The 20,584-nt window shown below is 40.1% G+C and overlaps 1 protein-coding gene across 9 annotated transcripts in view; it reads right to left on the bottom strand.

Moving 5' to 3' along the window:
• Positions 1–19,328, bottom strand: part of CCNT2 (cyclin T2) — a 25,840-nt gene extending 6,512 nt beyond the window's left edge. For 4 of the 9 annotated variants that reach the window (XM_056496007.1, XM_056496010.1, XM_056496006.1 and 1 more), the window contains exons 1-9: positions 19,110–19,328; positions 18,314–18,395; positions 11,791–11,919; positions 11,236–11,296; positions 10,130–10,192; positions 3,910–3,955; positions 2,460–2,623; positions 628–698; positions 1–408 (exon numbers count right to left, since the gene is read on the bottom strand). The exon at positions 1–408 is cut by the window's left edge. In XM_056496007.1, coding sequence (XP_056351982.1) covers positions 1–408; positions 628–698; positions 2,460–2,623; positions 3,910–3,955; positions 10,130–10,192; positions 11,236–11,296; positions 11,791–11,919; positions 18,314–18,395; positions 19,110–19,309 — 1,224 coding nt within the window. In that variant the 5' untranslated portion in view covers positions 19,310–19,328. The other 5 variants (XR_008840932.1, XM_056496012.1, XM_056496014.1 and 2 more) reach the window with 5 other exon arrangements.
• Between the last annotated feature and the right edge of the window lie 1,256 nt (positions 19,329–20,584).

The following is a 20,584-nucleotide window of genomic DNA, read 5'->3' as shown; positions in this document are numbered from 1 at the left end:
TCTGTGGTGTACGCTGGAGTGCAACTGCACAGACGTCCCTGCTTGGAAGTTCATGTTGTACTGACTAGCAGGCAGTGTCTCCTGCTTCTGAGAGTATATCTGCTCTGTCCTTGTTTGTTCTTGGTGCTGAGGCCATTCCTGGTGTGATGCCAAACTGTATGAGGTACTTGGCATTCCTGTAGCTAATATTGCCAAATTTTCAGGTGCATGACTGTCTGGAACAGAAATACTTCCTGAGGTCAGAGGTACTGGTGCAGGAAATGATGTCGATGGTTTTTGGAAAGTTGTGTTTGCAGCTACACCAGTAACTGTATCCACCAAAATGGAATTCTGGACCAAAGATGAACCAAGAAGCGAGTTCTCAGATACCTGTCCATCACCTTTAGGTTTCTTAGCTGCCTGATTAGCCTAAGCAAAAAAGAAAGGAGAAAATACAGCTTAGAATACTTGTACAGGCCATCTGAATTTAGCTCAGAGGTGAGGAAAAAAGCTGGCTCAAGGTTTCACCACCTCCTAACCCAGACACAGGAATAAAGAGCAAGTACAACACAACTTTTTCCCCTGGTTCATAATTCTCCTAGAAGTTCATCTCTGCTTGCTAGATACTGCTACAGGAAAGTTTCTTACCCGCCAATTTCTAATTCTCTTGAGCCTGCTAGGTGTTTTCTCCAGTATTTGCAGAAACTCATGAGTTAGCTCTGAATAAGAAAAAGAAAAGCCATTTTTACATCTGATTCTGTTATAAACAGGTAAAACTTAGTCTAAGGTCGTACAGCTTTTGCAGTAGATACTATAGTCTGTGCATGAGCTGAATTAATATTTTAATAAAAAAATTGTTAGGCAATTGAACAAAAAAGCCTACAGTATTCCACTGGGAGAGACTTCTGACCATGACACACATTCTGAAAAACAGGTTTAACTATAATATTTTGCTTTTACTCTTGCATAACGTGGATCTGTTAGACAAAAAACTATAGAAACAACAGTTTCTAAAATAACATACTTGCCATTCAGCCTGTACATTTTCTATATAGAGTTAAGTTTCCTTGAAAATATAAATTCCTAAGTCACTGTTTCAGTCATTCCATCAGACTTCAGGAATAACCAGTATAAACTCTGTACAAACCACAGCCATCAGACCCTTGGAAGGAGTCTCTTTTAAACAACTGCTTTGAAATAATTTGTTTTCAAGGTGGAGTAGTTGGCTGCGTTAATGAAACAAAGATCCTTACAATTAGTATGCCCACAGGAAAACACAGGTCTCCATGCTTACCAGCTGCAAATAAAAATACTTTTCATTAAGACTTAATTCTAGTCATAAGCTAAAAATAACTGGGTACAGTCCAAATTTGAATGTACAAGTACATCTTTTGCAGATCTGGAAGAACTGGCTTCTCTAGAATTCTACAACTTAAAACCTAAGCTGCTCTCCAGTGCAAAACTACCTCAGCTCTTTAGTTTACCCGGGTCTATTAAACACCCCAGCTCCATAAATGCTTGAAGGATTAAGTGATGTTCACAAGGAGCTCATACCATTCCCTTGGGGGATTTTACAAATCCAAACAATGCGTGTTTACCAAAGCCACATAGCCACAGCCAGGTGGGAAGGAAGCAGGGTGGTGTTTGGAACTGCAGCTACAGCTTAAAGAAGCCCAGCAAGACAGAGATGTTTGAACTTGCACTTTGAAGCTCTCTCTAGTTCTGTGGTTCATGTGACATGTGCTCAATTTATCACTTTCAAACCCTCTCTCCCCAAAGTGCCATTAGGAAAGAACAGCTCAGCAGAGGAAAACAGCAAGCACAGAGAGTCAATGCTGGGCCATGTGAAATCTGAAGATCTCCACCACTACTGTGAAACAAATGTTTCACTGCAGGACCAACAAAGTCCAACACACAGATCTGAATGCCGCAGGAGCTCCCACCTCCACTACAGCAGCATATCTGCTTAAATTCAGACTCCACTGTAGTAAACACTATCTTATAAAACAGTAAAGTTCTAGGTTTACTTCTAGGGTGCTCTAGGCATATGCTTTCTTCTTACCAGAGTCTGAGATCCCTCAAGCTACACCAAACTGTTAACATAGAACTGCCTTCATAAACATGGCAATTTATGTACAGCCTTATGAACACTCACTGAAACCTGAAACAATACCTGAATACCTGAAACAATCAGGACTGCATGAACTTGCAGTGACAGATTTTCATCTGTCTTGGTTCTGAAAAGCATTTAAAAGCAGGATTCGATTCTGCACCTGCAAAAGGTATATAGACACTCCAGCCAACAGCCAAACCAAGTTTGTCTCCTGAAGTTCTCCCTACTCCTATCTTTGTTTCACTGAAGACACAGTACATGAAGTCACTGAGACCTAATTTCAGCTGAAAGATCTCACTACATAATATGCTCTATCCTTACATGAATAAACCCTTGAATTTCAAAATGAGAAAGGAGCATGACTTACCATCTAGTAGTTCTAGAGTAACTGAAGGATCTACATATTCCCACCAGTGTTTTCCATCAGTTGACACTGGAATCTCCCAGTTGGACCACTTGCAGGCCAAGTGAATGCACACACATGCTATTACTGTGGGCTTGTACTGAAGACAGAATGTGGTAAGGTGAAGGCTGTTGTTCAAATTTCATAATGAGGAACCAAAGGAAACCATACATGTAAAACAGAAAACCCAAACAAATCAACCATTAACATACAGAATGAGATAGCTTGTCAATCAACAGCAGTAAAACATTTTGTTGAATAAGTTCATAAGATATCTTACTGCCCTAAGAAAACAAAGGGCAGGGCATTTATCGGGTAAAAAAGTTTAATTTTTTTTTGCTGTCAAAAGCCTGATGAACAGTAAATAAATTTACCAATTATTTTACTGTACTTAAGTACTAAAAGGGGCAGTATAATATGGTGAATTAAAATTCTGCAGTAGAATGCATGGAGCTGATTGTGCAGCCTCTGAATGAGACCATCAGAAGGTCCCCAGCAGTTCCACAGCAGCCAGGTGAGTTATTTGTGGGCTTTGCTCTCACCAGGCCTGGATTTGTGCCATTTATGACCTTGTCTTCAGCTTCCAGCACCACAAACACATCATGGTGTGTTTTCACTGCTTTACCATAACTTCTCTTAACAACTGCCTAAGTACAGAATCTAGCCCATCAAGGAACCACTGGGATTTATTTAATTATTTTTAAACAGTTCAGATCTGTTTAAAAACTGTAACTACACAATGTCATCCTCTTAAATAAAGGTTAAAGTAGTTTTGCAAGAGGCAAATTTAAATAATCAATAAATCAAGACTAAAGTCTGCTCTCTAATTCTTTCTATGATAGGCTATGTGTACAAAACACTTACTTGAAATCCTAGAACTATAAATTTATCAAAGTATTTAAGTTTTAAAACTAAATATTAAGATTAAAAAGATGTTTCTAAAAGAAATAACATTAAGCTAGTACTAGTCTATCTAAAAAGAAAAATCAGCTAGTTGAAAATATCTTAGGCCCACTAGAATTTTATAAGTTAAGACTGGATCAATATACTTAAAATTAAGAGAAAACTGCCATTAACTACAAGTGTAAACTAAAAATAGTTTTGTACTTACCAAGATGCTCGGATTTCTAGGTTAAGTTTATCTCTTTAGCTGCTATTCAGGCTACCAATTTTAGACTTATGCACTCACAATCGAGAAAAGTCATCAGAAAGCACCACTACACTTCTCATTGTGCATTTAAGCCCTTTGTGCCGTCAGGCCCTTGTCCAATACACCGCATGCAGCAGGGAGGTACCACCACTGGAGGTGGCCCAGTCCCCCACTGCAACAAGGGTAAGACACATCAGGGGGCCCTGCAGTAAAGGAAGCTATAGTGTGCTACAACAGTGCAACAAAGAGGTTCAGGATAACAACCTGTTGGTAGCCATGAAATAGGATGTCTGTGCCAAATCCTTGCTTGCTGTAAGAAAAGAAAAACAGAGAGATTAAAGATCTGCACTAACTTGTTGGGTTCATTCCAAAATTCAAGCAGTTTATCTTCCAAAAATCACTGCTGGGTATTTTTAAAGTACTGATCTGGTTTTAGCTAACTAGCATTTAAAATAATGTTTTCAGAGACACAGAAGACTGAGACACACTCAGTACTGGAGCTGCCATTCCCTTCAGTGCCCTCCCTCCCCCTGCACAGCCCACAAGAAGCTCCCCTCTGCTGCTGCACCCCTCCAACTCCTGACAGGTGAGCACTCTCCTCTGGGAAGTGCTGCTGCCCCACCCTCACCTGCAGGGGATCCCTGCTGTGACCTGGGAGTGCAGCAGGCAGCCAGTCCCAGCCAGTTCACAGCACACTGCTTGTCCTGCTCTTGGATAGGGCATGGCAGGACACCCTCCCCCCTCCCCAGAAACAGCCATGTCTCTCTCCCAAAGCCATGTAACTCAGCAAAGCCCCCAAGCTACGTGGGGAAAAAAATCAGTTTTCTGCTCCTTCTAATTAAGAGCACTGTAGTCATAACATTTTGCTTGGTATTTGTTAAACCTATGGCAAAGCTTCGATAGGAAACAGACAAATTCATTTGAATTAGTCAGAAAAAAAATACTGAAACAAACCACAGGACTGCAACATGCCAGAAATGAAAAACTGACTTGGGCTGTTACAGCCATAGAGTGCTGACCCCTAGACTGACACCCCAATGCTCCTCACTCAGGTAAGAGAACTTACTGTAACATGCATTTAATGGAATAGCTGGGCACAAGGGGTTTAACCGCAGATTGAATGCAGCCTTCATTGAATTCTTACTTTGACACTATCACTTGAAATCAGTGCTACCTGCAGAAAGCGTAGTGTTGAATTTTATGTCAAAGGGAACACTGTTAAACTTTTATTTTAATAATAATAATTCTATAAAATTTGATAAATACTACAGTGGCTTTTAAAATTTAGTTTTTAAAAAGAATATTAAAATGTGATTTAACTCAACTTCTAATAGTTGCCAAGGAATAAAACTCAGATTTGTCTTTATGCTACACAGCCAAGCAGTGCCATAATCTGAGAAGAATGTGGAAGTTGCAAGGTAACAGGATCTGCTCCTACACACAAATTCTACCAATCCATAATAATCAAAAGGTGAAGTGACAATGTGTTATGCTATACTATTTGGTTTGCATGCTGTAATGGTAATTGCATGCCAAAACACCAAGGAGTTCAACCTCTCCCTCCCGTCTAAAAAAAAGGAAGGTGGAATTAAAAAAAAAAAAAAAAAAAAAAGTGAAATGAGACTGTCATAACAAATAAAAATACACAACGGTTGAATAATGGTTGAAATTGATGTCTTGCTCTTCATTTTTCATCAAAGCAATGCCTAAAGGCTCTTCAGTGGTTTATATACTCTGTAAAATTACATGTTTGAATTAAGGGAGCAAGACCAAGAAGTATCTCTACTCTCACTGAAATGTCCCTTTTGAACAAGGAAGAAAAGCAGATGCCAGAAAACTTCTATTTAACGTCAACTTGGAAGATGAGTAAATCAAAACACACACCTGGAAGAAAAGAATCACATCTTGAAACACACCCTTTAGCCTCAATCAAAAATTACTGTGCTAAATACCTTACTATACTACGAGTAGAATGATTCTGTTTCAACTTATTTACAGCTAAATAATCATTGCCAAAAACAGCAAGAAATTTCAGCTTGTAACTGAAGCCTTTGATAACATAAGGCATAACTGGAAACATCCAACCCAAACTCTTCTATGCAGGGCAGCTTTGGTTCAGCAGAATCCATCAGTGAAATTAAATCTAACAAATTTTGGTTCCTATATTTTGCTGATTTCCATTACAGTAGTGGAAAGTGCATCTCCAAAATTTAAATCATCTTAAAGCAGGGCCTAAAACAAGCCAGCAGAGCTGCTCTTATAACTCACAAGCTGCAGGACCAATGACTGCAACACCAGGCATGAATGACCAGTTTTAGATTTCTGCATCCAGGAGTGATTTAAAACATCCATCCTGTCTCTCTGCTGCAGAAGCAGCCATAAAACAGGGATTAGTGAAATAGTCATCCATATTTTGAAGCAGGACTTGCTGTCTGACACACTTTCTGAAAGGCTGTCTCCAAGAAACTGCCAACTAGAAACCAAAAAGCTTTTTATTGGGCACAGCCCCACAATTCAACCGCTTGCAATTCCAAGATACCTGAGTCTTTTCTTCAACACAGCTTATCTTGGATCTTGGGATGCTCATGAAAACACGACTGCCAAGTCCCCATTAGGAGCTGGTAACTTGCTATGCCTGGACCCTGATAACGTGGGAGCATTCCCCAGAAAGAGCAGATTGCAGATAAACCAGTCAGCATCAGAAGAGAGAAGCTTGCTGAAGTCCTTCTGGCAAAAGCAAAAAGCCTCAGGCTCTGAACAGAGGGATGCTGGAGGGTGCCTGTTGTATCTGGAAAGGGCTGGAGGAGGCCATGGTGTAGGCATTCAGGTCTGAGCAGTCCTGGTGGCTTTACTTTCTTGAAAGTAATTGAAGCTTGGGAACAGGCCTATAAAAGCCTGAGGTCAAAGTTCACATTGGGAAGGCCGCTGTAGCAGTGCTGGAGTGCAGCTGGTGTTTCACATCTTTCCACACCACTAAGATTTAAATTTTCCTCATGAGAATACCCTCTGAGAAAGCTGATGCATTTTCACTTCCTCTTCTGCTGACTTTGTCTTTCTCAGCCTGATTTAAGCAATGGCATCTGCACACAGATACTGTGGGCTATTTGAAGGATTTGAAAGTGCAATTTCCACAAAAGATTAGTAAGGATCATGGGTGTTCAAGATACCTGATAGCCTGTAGAGAACAATCCTAGAAATCCTTGAGATCTCATCTTCAGTTCCAAAAGGTTGTTCCAACACAGACAAAGGAGTGACTGAAGACTTCCCAAGATGGAGCTGAAGATACAGATTCCAAGTTTCACCAGAAGCAGGCTGAGAACAGACTGATTTTGAACCACAGTAAGAGGACCATGCCAGTCTTGGCACCAGAGAAGTTTCATTGCTGATCATTCAGATAGTGTTGAAGGTTCAAAACCAGAACAGTTTTTGGTGTTTTGGTGGGGTTTTTCCCACCCCCCTTTACTTTTTTCCTTTCTTCTCTTCACTACTGGAGCATTCTTGGAATGGGTACTGAAACTTGTTGACAGGCCCTCACATATCCACTGCCTTCAGATTCCCTGGACCTGTGGGATCCTAAGGAATGGTGGTTCTGTCTCCTCTTCTCAGTCTCTTGACACTGAGGAAGAATGGTGCAGAAACAATACTAAGCCCACACCATTTTCCTTGTCTGCTATACTGACCAAACTGCAAAGATGGAACAATTTCATTAACTCATGAGTCTCTGAACACCAGAAGGAGTAACTATATATTGTATGCCTAAACATCAGGAATCATCATCTATCCATCCAGTCACCCCTTCTCTGCAAGGATGTGTTGTCTAATAACACCTTCCAAAAGGCTTTCAAACTTAGAGAAGAATTCATTTTTTCTTCAGTTGTATGTTGAAGCAATTATGTTTATTTGAACCAATTCCCATTTACTAGTTCAGCTTCCTGCAGTTGATTCTAGTGTGCCACTGCCAGGCTAGACAGTCTTCTGACAAAGGACTTGGCTGAATTTTTTGAGCATCATCAGCACAACCTGGGTTTTTATTTTTTCATTTTGTTTTTAAAGGGATAGCTTACAGCTTAACAACAGGTAACATAAGCAGGTGACTGCACAAAACAAATTGCCCTGGATGCAAGACAGCAAGAAGTGATGGAGAGAGTCAGCCAACCTCAGAGGCACTGCAGTTTGGTCAGCCAAAGGGCCCTTTCTCACCTGCCAATGCAGTGCACAAACCCTAAGCCAAATCCTGAAGCACATTTGCAGACCTCAGCTAACTTTGCAGCCCTTTTTTTGATACTCAGTCAGACATTACATTCCTCCCTTCCTCCTCTCTCCAAACATGCAGTTGGAGGTTTTAATCATAACAGGCTTGGGTAAGTTAATTAGCTTTATTCAAAAAAGGTCTCTCTGCCTTCTGAAATGGTGCTTTTTGTTCAAGATGACGTACCAGAACTGGATGAAGTAACTTTGGATTTCTTTAACTTCTCAGTCAATCCCTTTAGCACTAAAGGTTTAACACTAACAAAATCTTAGATATATTTTCAAAGCTTCAGGACTCAGTTATCTGAGTGCTGCATCTACTGACATTGAAAACTCACAGTGTTCAATAAATAAATGTTCAGGGACAGAAAAACTAAACTCCTACCACTTTGTCTTTGAAGATAATCACTATGCCCACAGGCCCATCTCTTTATCCTCTCAACAAATAAAACCAACGTTCCATGGCAGTTATTCTGTCCTTGCTTGATTTGCACGCATGGATCTCATGCCTGATGAGTTCACTAGTTTCCTTTGTCTTATTTTAGTATGAAATACTCAAATCTTGTGTTCACAGTCTCCACCACTCCTAGGGACACATGCTCCCAGGGATTCCATACATACACACTAAGGAGCACACCTCCTCCACTCAGCAGCTATTCAAATATCAGAGACATTACAACCACTGTGCACCAGTCCTTGAGCTACACAGATTTTCAGCCCTCAATGAAAATCTTTGGATTTCAAGACTTGATATCACTTCAGACTTTTAAGTATTTTTTCAAGTCTGCTGACATTAAATACTAGCTTGAAGATGTCAAATAAAAAAATTCACAGTATCTTCAAAGTTTGAATTTTGTCAATACAAAAATTAGCTTACAAAACACAAAGGGAAAAGCTGAACTGCCTTAGAATGGTATCTATCCTTGATGAAAGGAAATCCAGCTTGTGTAGCAGTGTGCCTGTAGGCTTGAGTGACACACACTGATGTGGAAATCCTGAGGCAATACAACATTGTCCCCACCCCTCCCCACAGCCCCAAACACCAAACAGAAGCACAGGGGCTCCCCAAAACACTAAAACGTGCTCACATATATAGTGACCAACAGCTAAGAAAAATCAAAGCAAAACCCTACAGAGCAGCTGGTGCAGACTACTGAGATTTCAGCTGCAACTGGACTCATGCACCAAGTCACAACCAAATCTGGGCAGAAAGGAAAGAATTACAGCACCAGCCCTACTCAGTGTCCGAAGACACTACAGCAGGAAGCTACAGCAAATAAGATACACACTTCTTTTAAAGAACACCATTAACTCCAGAGTCACTACAAACCAAATCTAGTTAAGAGGATTAGGCTGTACCTAACTTTCATATATTTTATAGAGGGAGAAGAAAAAACACCAAAAACTTGGTGGCACTTATGGGTTTTTCACTGCAAAACCAGCTAATGACTAGAGACTAAAAACCACAGTCTAATAATTTCTAAACACCTTTTATTCAAGAAACATAATTAAAGTTAAAAGCTTATTCTAGATGCTTTTACAACTGATTCCTAATTTTTTTCATTCGACATCTCATAAGAGGGTGTTTTAATCTTTTTTTAAAGCTCCAAAAGAAACCAATTCAAGAATAAAGATGTGCCAAAATGCCACAAAAAAACCAGAGAACAAAACAGGTTTCTAGCCAGTCACATTAATGAGCTGCGTACAAGGTACATCACATGTTTAACTAAAGGCTTGGGATTTTGTGCTACCATCCAAAACAAGTAAGGACACATTGCTCCAGAAAAACAATTAGTCACACCTATTTGCATGTGACAGCAGACTTGCCATGCACTGTCTTTATCCCTCAGTCCGTTATCTGAAAAGATTTTCTAAGACAAAAAGCTGGCATTAGCCATCAATGGGCAAAACTACTCCAGAGTGAAAATCATCAGCTCAGAATGATACTATGAATCTGGCCAATCAGCTTGCAACTGCTGACTGCTTCTGTCATTCCAGAACACACAGAATAGGTACTATGAAATCAAAGCTAATAAGAAAGAAAAAAAATCATGAAGGACAGAGGACTGGACTCTTTATGAATCTCTAAAGGTTAATATCAAACTTTTAATAATTAATTTTAAACATATTCTTTGGATAACATAGTTGGTGAAAAATCATGAGACAAATAACATTACTTTCAAATGTTTCTAGAAAGGTAAAAAAGGACTTACAGAAGTGGTTAAAAGTCACTGACCTCTCACTAACTGTGTACATTTCACAACATCTGTGTGTGGATGTTCAATGGTAATCTCAAAACCTGAGGAGTTACAAATACATTTTAGAATTATACATTTGCATCTGTAAAATTAAAAGCAAACCCCTTACATTTCCCCCCAGACCTAAAACACTTGCTAAACTTTTGCACTTCAGAATAAGTAACACTACTGAAGTGCCTTTTATTCTTTACCTTTTTATACTTTTGAATGGCAGATGGTAAAGCCACTCTGTAATCCATTATTACAATATTCCTCCAGTAATCTCAAATCCTCTGCCCATATAACCTGGGAAATTACTATATTTTAAAGCTAAATATGCTGAACAATTCCTAGCAAGTTAATAAGTCAGTAAAAACTGTACTGCAAACACAATGAAATATGTGTACGTGTGTACTTTTATTAATTGATTTCTATCATTTAAACATGTCGCATGTATTTGATTAGAAATTAAGTCAATTTGTAGATCAGTGACTTAAGAAACCCTTCTTGGTTTATGACACTGTTTTAAGAATTAGGTCACTACTGTAAGCTATTTTTTTTACCAATACCCCAAGTGGTATTTAAGAATATCTGAGCAAGTCAGTGTTTTCAGGCCTCTGGCTGTAATTGTCTCTATGGTATTTTAGTCAGAAGAGTGTCTTGACAGAACATTCCACTTCAAATTTTGGAATCATCTGAATCAATTGAATAGTTACACTACAACTTGTGTTGTTCAGAGTCAGCACTGCTCAATTACATAATGCTCTCTTTCCAACTGCTTCAGGACACACGCACAGTCAGCCTACTACAGCGTGTTACCTTATGGGAAGCAATGGCAATGTAATTACTACCTGGAGTAAAACCTATTTGGGAGCCTACACATTTCTAACTCAAACTGTCAAAAATATTTCTTTCACAAGTACACTCACACCTTTCTTCTCCACAGTGAATACAGCAGAACTGCTAACACAAAACTAAATTCACAGGTCAGAAATTATACAGTTAAATTCAAGTGTACCAACAGCGCATCAAAAATCCAGTTATTTGGGTCCCACTAGCTCTTCATGGCAAGCTGGCTGCACAGGAGGTATTCAGAAAGACATACCTAAAGTTTGAAGCATTATTGTTTCAAGTATAACCAGCTCTTGGGCTTGTTGAAGGTATGCCTGAAACAAACAAGCAGACAGGTGAAGACAAAGCAGTGGATTGCCCCAGAACTTCATTCACACACTATCTCTCAGAAACAGCACTGGCAACACAAGGGCAGCACCCACACCAGTGAGCACTGACAACTCACAACACTTCACAGGGGGGTTACTTCCTTCCACCAGTACAAGCACTGCTACAAATTCAGTTCCACCTGCCTGCCTTTCACAGGAAGATTTCCTTAGTCTGGATCTCAGACAATTCTATTCCATTTTTGGGAGGTCAGGTGGGTGCTGTAAGAATTTCAAGATGGTGCAATCTCTTCAAGTTTCATAACAAATAAATGAGTCTTTAAGAAACTGCATTAAGTAATAGAAAAACTTAAATGGTATAAAACCAAAGGTTTTTTTCCTAGGCTGCAGACAGCTATAATCCAATAAGACAATGTAACAAATCATTAGATGAAATATCATCTTTCAAACCATGTATCTTTGAAACCATAACTTCCACCTACATCACTCTTTGTATCCAGTTGAGGCTCTTGAGGATGAAGACAGGCATTTGCTACTTTAATAACATGTTCAAGTTTCCGTGGCTGTTCTTCCACTTTTGCAGCCAAAAACAATGCCGTGGGAGACATTATCTGAAGAAGAAAAACATGTGTATTTTTTAGCATTTTACAAGCAGGATTTGAATTTTTATGGAGTCTAAACTAGCAGTAAAAAGGTTTAAGAAGTTGGATTTGTGGGGTTTTTTTTTCAGTTTTGAAGTCATGCAAGGCAACAAAAATATAACTAGTCGTGTTTTATTTTGTAACTGATGCAATCCTCTCAGCAGCACAGGGAAGGAGTAGCATAATGTTAAATTACATTTGTGAGTAAGATGTCTGAGGTCAAACTAATTCTAGTTCAACATTTAAAAAAAAAGTATATTGGCCCAGAAGACTTAGTCACAGTAGAACAGGCTGTTTCAAGTTAAATATACTCCATGAGAAAGTTCATCCAGTTTCTTGCACAGAGCGAGTTACTACACCATCTTTTTAGTAAAACAGCTGATCACAAATTCTGCTAGCATTCAGCACCAAAGAGTGAGAAACTTTGCAGAGAACTTTAATAAAAACAGCTTGTTATATAAACATAGGCTCTACAAGTAAAATAAACTTTATAAATACACGTATATTCTTAGAAACTTTATTATATGCCCAGCAGTATCTGGAGAGCAAAGCGTAAGGATTCATAAAACACAGTTATATCAAATGTTAGTAAAGGCTACATATTACATTTAAAGATGAAAATCTATATCAAACTCCAGGTGTCATAAGGTGGCAGTTCAGTATCACTGAGAGCTGTGAAGTAGAATTTTGGTGCCCGTTGTCAGGTAGAGTGACTGATGAGTGCAGACAGAGCACAGCAAACCACAAATCACTGCTTAATTAGGTTATCTTTGCATGTAAAAGCTGCCCATGTTTACCAGGAATTAAAATGGTACTAGAAATCACCTAGACATAAGATGATTAAAATGGTTAAAATTAAGCTAGTATAAAGCATTTATTCAGAGACTGAAATAGCTGCTTGCTGAGTATTTATTAATGGTGCAAGTGCAGGTATTGGATTTCTCATTCTATGACCAAAGAGAATAGGCTAAATAGGAGGCATAGCCTAAAGTCAGATTTACTTTTTTTGCCAGTAAGCAGCCCTTTTTTATACCAAAATGAAACATTTGGTATAAAAATTTACAATATATGCAAAACTGCAACAAACTAATTAAACATTTAAGGGATTAAATTTCAGCAGCTTTCAAATGTACTGAAAGTACTTTCTGCATCCTTAAATCATTTTGAAATGTCTGCTTGGATCTTAAGTAAAACACTTTAAAGTTGTCAGACTCGAAAATTGATACCCTGGTAAGACAATATCCTTTGATGAGTAGAAGTGTGCCATGAGAAATCTAGCAAAAATTTCAGTGTATAAAAACCAGCCACCCAAAACAAGTCATAGGGAGCAAATTCTTTTACAAGGGAGACAAGAACCCCTGTTTTCTTTTCAAGAATCTTGTAACCTAAGCCTGATGAACAAATGAAATAAAAACCCAAAGTGAAGTGTTGCTGAACAAGGCCCTATTACCACTGTCATTTAATACTTCTGATGATTCTGTAGAAGTTCCTACCCTCACTGCTTGAAGTAATGATCTGAAATTCTGGAAAGAATTTCCTTTGCCAGGGACATACTACTTGAATTGTGTCCCACACAGGGAGATAGAACTTTTAAAAAGTAAATATGATGGAAACACTTTCTGAATCTCAGAAGGTGAGAGTATCAGCAGTGATGTGGCAGAAAATGCAGAAGACGCCAGGCAGCACACACGGGCATAACCCAACACACACATATCATGTAAAGGTATTTTACAGAACTCAATTTTCAACAGCTGCCATGGCTGAAAACATTTCCATTTCACAGAGGCATTTGAATCAAGTTACCAATGACTGCACAATTAAACCATCAGCAAATTCTCACACACTGTTGCCCTGTGTGTGACTGCACCAAAGTTCTACTTTCCAAAAAGCACCATCAGGCTGACCTCAGGATCTCTTCTGATTCACTGAAGCAGATCAGTGGCCAAAAAGTCTCCACACAATTCCTGATCTCCAAGACCTTACACAAAACACAGCTCTGGAGGCTGATTAAGTCAAGCTGATTAACTGTCATTTAACTCTGGTTTGTCAGAAATCTATGTACAGCCCAATTAACTATTTCCTTCAAAAAGAAGTGTTGGCTTCTGGCCAAAGAATTTCAGGTCTTTGTCTTATCTAGGACAAGGGTTCTCACTCCCTGTTTAGAGCAGGCCATTATTTTTAGCTCCCTTGGTATTGATTCAGAAAAATAGGCATCCTAGTAAAATTCCAGACTTGGCACAAATATAGTCTGCAGTGAACACACCCTGCTAAGTGTATAACTGGCAAAGTTACTCAAATGCTTTCATTCATTTCCAATTACCAAAAATGGCAAAAAACCCAAGCAAAGTTGAACAAAAAAAGCGAAATTAAAGAAACATAGTTGACAAAGCAATAATGTATTTCCTATATATAAATATCTTAATATGATATCAACCAAAATAATTCAGAATAATTTTATACTATGCACCCAAAATAGTCTAAAAGACTTTGAGAAATTTTCAGAACACATGTGATGTATGACATTAAATCCTATTTTATTACTAACCAAGAATCTCTGAAAACAAGTCCCACAGAAATAGGAAGAAACTCCAAAACGTAAGAGACTTGTTAACACAATGCAAAAGCATTATACAGCAAGTTTCATTGGAAACAAGTCCTTTTTCACTTAGAAAGTATAAGACACTGTAAAGACAAAGGCATTCAGAAAAATCTCAGAACACATCAGCAGCGTGCATGATGTGAGATCTCCTTCTCCCTTTTAATGCCAATATTAGGCTAAACTGTATAAAATCTAAAAACATACTAAGACATTAAGTGCTTCCAGTCAGTGAGAGGTTTTTCAAGTTCAAACACAAAGAGCTGAGAAGAATTTTTTTTTATTATAACCAGGAGCTCACATTGCATAAAAGCAGCAAATATGTTAAATTGCAATATTAAAACCAGAACTGAAGTACCCAAAACAGCCTCATTAGAGCTTGAAGTGTATTATGAAAGTTTTAAGAACTTTGCAAAACTGCAAAGTCAACTGTTTAATACTGTCATTTGGACAAGGCATAAGGAAGGGAATGCAGAAGGACTTGAAACAAAATACCCTCCAAACAACTCACCTATCTTGCACTTGAAGGAAAAAATTCCTCATGCAGCCTTCTTTAGGCCCTTCACTAAGTTCCACTGCATGCCACAAAAAACCCTTGACATCATCAAGACTATTTCCAACTGGTTGACTGGTATTCCACATGGCATTTCTAAGGATTATATTTAAAAACTACAGCTACCATTTGGATGCCTTACCTCTCATTGCCAGAATATGAAGAGTTTCCTTCTTTCTGTTCTTCAAATCACAGTGCACTGAAGAATAAGCATCTAAAAGAACTATTTGCTATATAACAATGTAACACAGCAAGTACTATTGAAACAGTATTTGCAGAGGAATTTTAATTTTGAAGATATTTTGAAGTATAATAGTGAGGCTAGTACTGCCTATAAAAAGCCAGGAAGCTCCCTCTCATCCCAATATTAGCACAGACTAACTTTATATTCAGCAACCCAAAGTTCCTATGCCCTGGTCAGCAATGTAGAAAACAATAATTTGTGCTGAGGAGATCCACACTAGCTCCTGTCATTTGCACAGCCAGGGAGTGGCTATGTGAGTAGTCAGAGCATCCAATTCTGCTTCCCAGAATTGGAAAAGCAAGGTTCCATCCTCACTGGGGCACAGCAACCTTGCAAGGACTTCCCTGCCTTGACTGCAACATCCAAACCTCAATACTTTCTTCTTTGCACCTAAATGCAGGTACTCTGTAGGTAACCCAGAGCAACTCTTAAGTGATCTACTAGCTCACAGTAACTTCACAAAAAAAGGGATATTTGGCCATAAGAGCAGTACAGGTAATACATTCCCAATGAACCAAGGCTACATTAACTGGTACTTGTCACCCTTGTGGCTCTAGAGATTGAAGATACTGTTGGGAATTCTGTGCCCTGTTCACAGATGACTCAAACTCCTGAAAGCCTGTAAAATTGTTCAGCAGTAATTTACACTGAAGAAAAAACCCCATAAAATTAAGGCAACATCTATTCAGCAACTGAGCTTCCATTAGAGGCTGTTTGTTAACAATTAAGTACATGTCACATACAAAACATATATGTATATTTGTATAACCTGGCAGTTATACATGATGATAAATGTGCAAGTGCTTATTACCAGACTAAAAACATTAATCTACCAATAAAACAAGACAACATGGCCACATTTTTTCAGCTGAAGATCATAAGGCGTTCTGACTAATGGCCAACTAATTTTCTAGCCCCAGCACTCAGATTCCTTCCTGCCATAGATAAACAGCACCACGTGCAGACAACAAAGAAATATTAGGGATACACTGCAGGATAGCTTATGTAGGTCTTACCTTTGACACTGCCAGTACCTTCCTATTCCTTTCTAAGGGTTACTTTTTTCTTGCAGAGATGAATACTGTTACGTTTTTTTAGCTTGCCAAGTACTCTGGAGACTTGATATTAAGTATTTATTAGAGTTCTCAGCTTTTGTTTTCTCTACAGAGGACGTAAGGGATGGGTTGGGAGTATTTTAAAAGTGACTCCATTCACTGAGACCCTCCTTACCCTACAGAATTGTAAAAAGAAAACTCTTGCCCATCAGCACATACACAAAGTCACTCTGGCCTTACGCTCATTAAGAATTACAAAAAGGAGATCAGCAAGAATCAGTATTACTGAAGTACAACCTGCAGCTCACTTGCCTTTAACTTTGGACATTATTACCTGAGAATTAATTAAACAGTACACTTCCCTCCCCTGTAATAGTTGCAGTTTCCATGGCATTCTGCCATGGAAATTTGAGAATTTTAAGATTCATAATTAAGATTCATAATTTAACTTAAGCCATGGTTTTCATATAAAGAGCACTCTACATTCAAACACCACTGTGCTGCCACTTGCAAGTGACTGTCATTTATCAGTATCCAGTGAAAATGCAAACACAGCAGTCAAAGCTTCTTGCTGCCTAAATCTATCCCAGATTACCAGCTGACAGTACAAACAGTACTCCAGCAGGTGATATAACAGGTATGGGGGTCTATATATAAATACAGCAGCTCTACACTGAGCCATCTCTCCACTCCAAGCAGCTCTAATTTATAAAGCCCACAAGCCATTCACAGCCCCAGAAAACTGGATGCTTCACCACCTCCTCTTCCACCAGCTCCAAGTTACTGCTACATGGGCAGAACAGCACCAGGAGGGGAGAAAGAGGAATTTGGATGGATGAACACTGCAGTTTTAGTAAAAAGCTGCTGGAAATTTGAGTTTAGCTCAAATTTTACATGAAAAATAATTATATACACTTCTGAAGTGTACCTACAAACAAATATGTATTTCCAGCTAAACAGGCACCAAATGAGATGGTCAACCAACAATAATAAATTCATGACAAAAAGAAAAGTTGGCTCTCCTTGTACCCCACTGTGTACCTGCCCCAACTGCAGACAGTGCAAGGTTTGCACTACCCTTTGGTAGATAAAGGTCTGCTCATACCTAACAGCTGTCACAGCCTCAATCTGCTTGTCATTAAAAGATCTACGAAAACTCATTCTTAACATCTAATGACAAACCACCATCACTATTAACTGTTCTCCCTTAAAACAAGCAAACCCCAAGAACACCTAACTATTATACTATTATTTTTCCACCTAATGAATCCAGTATTTGACATTAAATAAAAAAGCCTGACATTTCCCAGTTATTTCTAGTCCCATACCTGTTACAATATTGTTCAATAACAGTTAGCATCTGTTCTTAACAACACATTCTGTGTTCAAAGTCAACATGTCCAGGTTATTAGGTAAAACAAGAACTACCTCACCAGATGTAAAAATTTTTTTTGTCTAATCTGACTTATCACACCACTTAAGACTAGACTAGCTAAAAGAATTTACACTGCTTCAGGAATAGCTACATAATCCATATGGATACACACACAACCACGTTCTCATTGTCAGACACACCATGCCAGAACTTCCACTGATTTCACCAAGCAAAGTGTGCTCCTACACATTTAGCCTTTCAAACTCCAGCATATAAGCACCAGCCACATTTGAAACATTTAAATGTATTCTTCACACATCTGATAGTGCCTATTTGTTTAATTTTGATAGCAGAAGATAAAATCTAATTGCCACTAGTTAAAGCAATCCAAAGTTGAAAACAAGTATCATTACTGCTTCTAAACCGTTGATAAGAAGGTAGAATTCCTAAAAACAAATTACACTTCACACTCCTGCATGTAACAAAGTCAGAACTGCCAAAATTATGGGCATGTCATTACCAAAAATAAAACCATACTTACATTTCGATTAAATTTTGTGAAGGAATGATGCATATAAAACCTGTGCATGTAAACAATTGCAGTATTTATCGTAAGCTGAGATCTGGAAGATTAAATTAAGGAAACACTACATATGAAGAGAATTGTCTAACAGAACAGAAAGTGACATGCTTTCCCCATCAATCACTGCACTCAACATACTGTCTTCAGCCGAAAATGGATTAGGGACGTGACACTTCGGAACTTATCTGATATTAACACATCCTTATCTGATATTTACACGTATCGCTCCCATCTGTTCCGCAGACCATGTTGAGATTCCTACGCCAGGCTCCCCACAGTCACCCACGGAATTAAAACTCCTCAATAGACCTACACTGAAACACTTTGTCAAGTGCTTTTGTTTAGTTCCAGTTCAACTATTTCAGTAAAGAACTGAAGGGTTTGGTCCTGCTCTGATCGATTATTTTCCTTTTAAAAATCACATTAAAGAATGGCTAAAGGGGAGCTGCCCGTTTCGGGTAAAACGGGCACTGGGATTTACTCTGGAAGGGCCCCGAGCCGCAGCTAGGGCCGCGAAGGCGGCGGGGAGGGCAGGTGGGAGCCGAGTCCTGCCCGCCGACAAAGAGCGCGGCGCGGGGGCTTCGCCAGGCTCCTCCTCCCATTCTGTGCTCCAGGCCAGGCTCCATCCCGCGGGAGCGCCGGCCGGGCCGAGCAGCGGGAACGGCCCCGGGGGCTCCCACGCCAGGGAAATGCTCTCCCGCCGCCCCTCCGCACGCGGCCCCCGCCGCCCTCACGCCCGTCCCCGCTCGGATACACGTTGAGGCGCTGGCCCATGTCTTGGATGAGGTTGGCCGCCTGCTGCCGGTACGAGAGCTCCTTGTCGGCCTCCACGCCGCAGCGCCGCGACGGCGTGTTCTCCAGCTGCTCGCGGCTGAAGAACCAGCGCGACGCGGCCGAGGAGCCGCCGCCGCCCCGCGCCGCGGACCCGGCGGAGCCCGCGCCCGCCGCCGCCATGACACCTCCTCCGCCTCCTCCTCCGGCGCCGCCTCCCGCCGCCTCCATCGCGCCTCTCGCGAGAGCTCCCGGGCCCGCGCGCCCTCAGCCAGGGAGTCTCGCGGCGGGGCGGCCGCGCGCCGGGCGGGGTCACGTGACCGGCAGGGGATGAGTGGCGGCCATGGCGGCCGCGGGATCGTGAGGGGCTGGAAACGGGGAGTCTGGGAGGGACCTTTGAGGGCATCCAGTCCGACCGCCCGCCCAGCACCGCCACTGTGACCCTATAAACCAGCAAGCCCCATCGCCCAGTGCCGGGGTTGAACACCCTGAGCACCTCTAGGGATGGAGACTCTATTGCCTGACCGCCCTGTAACTGCGTATCTATTTCATGCCATAGTTAACGTATCTAACCTCGGTCTGGATATCTTTATGCTTAATAAGGTGAAAAAAAAAAAGATAAAAAGTGTTAGAAGTAAGGATTCCTTTTTTAATACAAGCAAGTCACAGAACAGCTTACTTGGAGGACGATGTGGAAAGGGAGGAAGGAAGGAAAGATTTAGAATGCAGATAGTTCCTAGAAAATTCCTGTCTGCTGGCAATATCAGCATGGAGACACCTGAGAAATGCACGAGAAAATGACGGACCTTGTGTCATTGTGGGTGAGCGGCTCCAGGATCTCAGTGATGCTCCTGCAGTTGTCCTCACTGTGAACCCCATATTCACCTATGGATTTTCAGCAATGAGTGTATGAGTTCAGCTTGAGTCTGTGAGTTCCGCTTGAGTTTATGGATTCAGGATTCAAAGGGTGCAAAAAGGTATTTAAAGTTCTGATCAGTGTGGATGAAAATGAGAGCTCTGAGTGTTCTGCTCCTGTCTAGTGCATGCCACTACCAGTCTGCAGTGGTTTTGTTCACTTGAAGTTACATCACAATGAGTTCTTTCACAACTTCACTGCCAATTTGATACAAGTAGTTGTAATCTTAGACCTAGACCCAACAGAATACTAATGAAATATACAGATGTATAATGCAGCACAGACATGAATTACTTGCCTGATCTTCCCAAATGTACATTGTCTTTAAGATCCTGCATGTGCAGAGGAAATTTAACCTCAAAGACTTCTCATGTAATTAGCTGATCTTCAACTTCGTATTTTTGTGTCTGTAACAGTCAAGGTACAATGCTTTACCTCATTGTTTAAATCACTGTGCAAAGCTTATGGAATTTGTGTGTTCAACTTAGATTCTTTATTCCTGCAGTAATTGGTGGAGGAGTATTAAGAATGTTCTCATCTGA

Source organism: Oenanthe melanoleuca, chromosome 7 (genome assembly GCF_029582105.1).
Source record: "Oenanthe melanoleuca isolate GR-GAL-2019-014 chromosome 7, OMel1.0, whole genome shotgun sequence".
NCBI classification, from domain to species: Eukaryota; Metazoa; Chordata; class Aves; order Passeriformes; family Muscicapidae; genus Oenanthe; species Oenanthe melanoleuca.
Note: the sequence above shows the minus strand (reverse complement) of the source record. Positions and strands in the feature narration are given on the sequence as shown.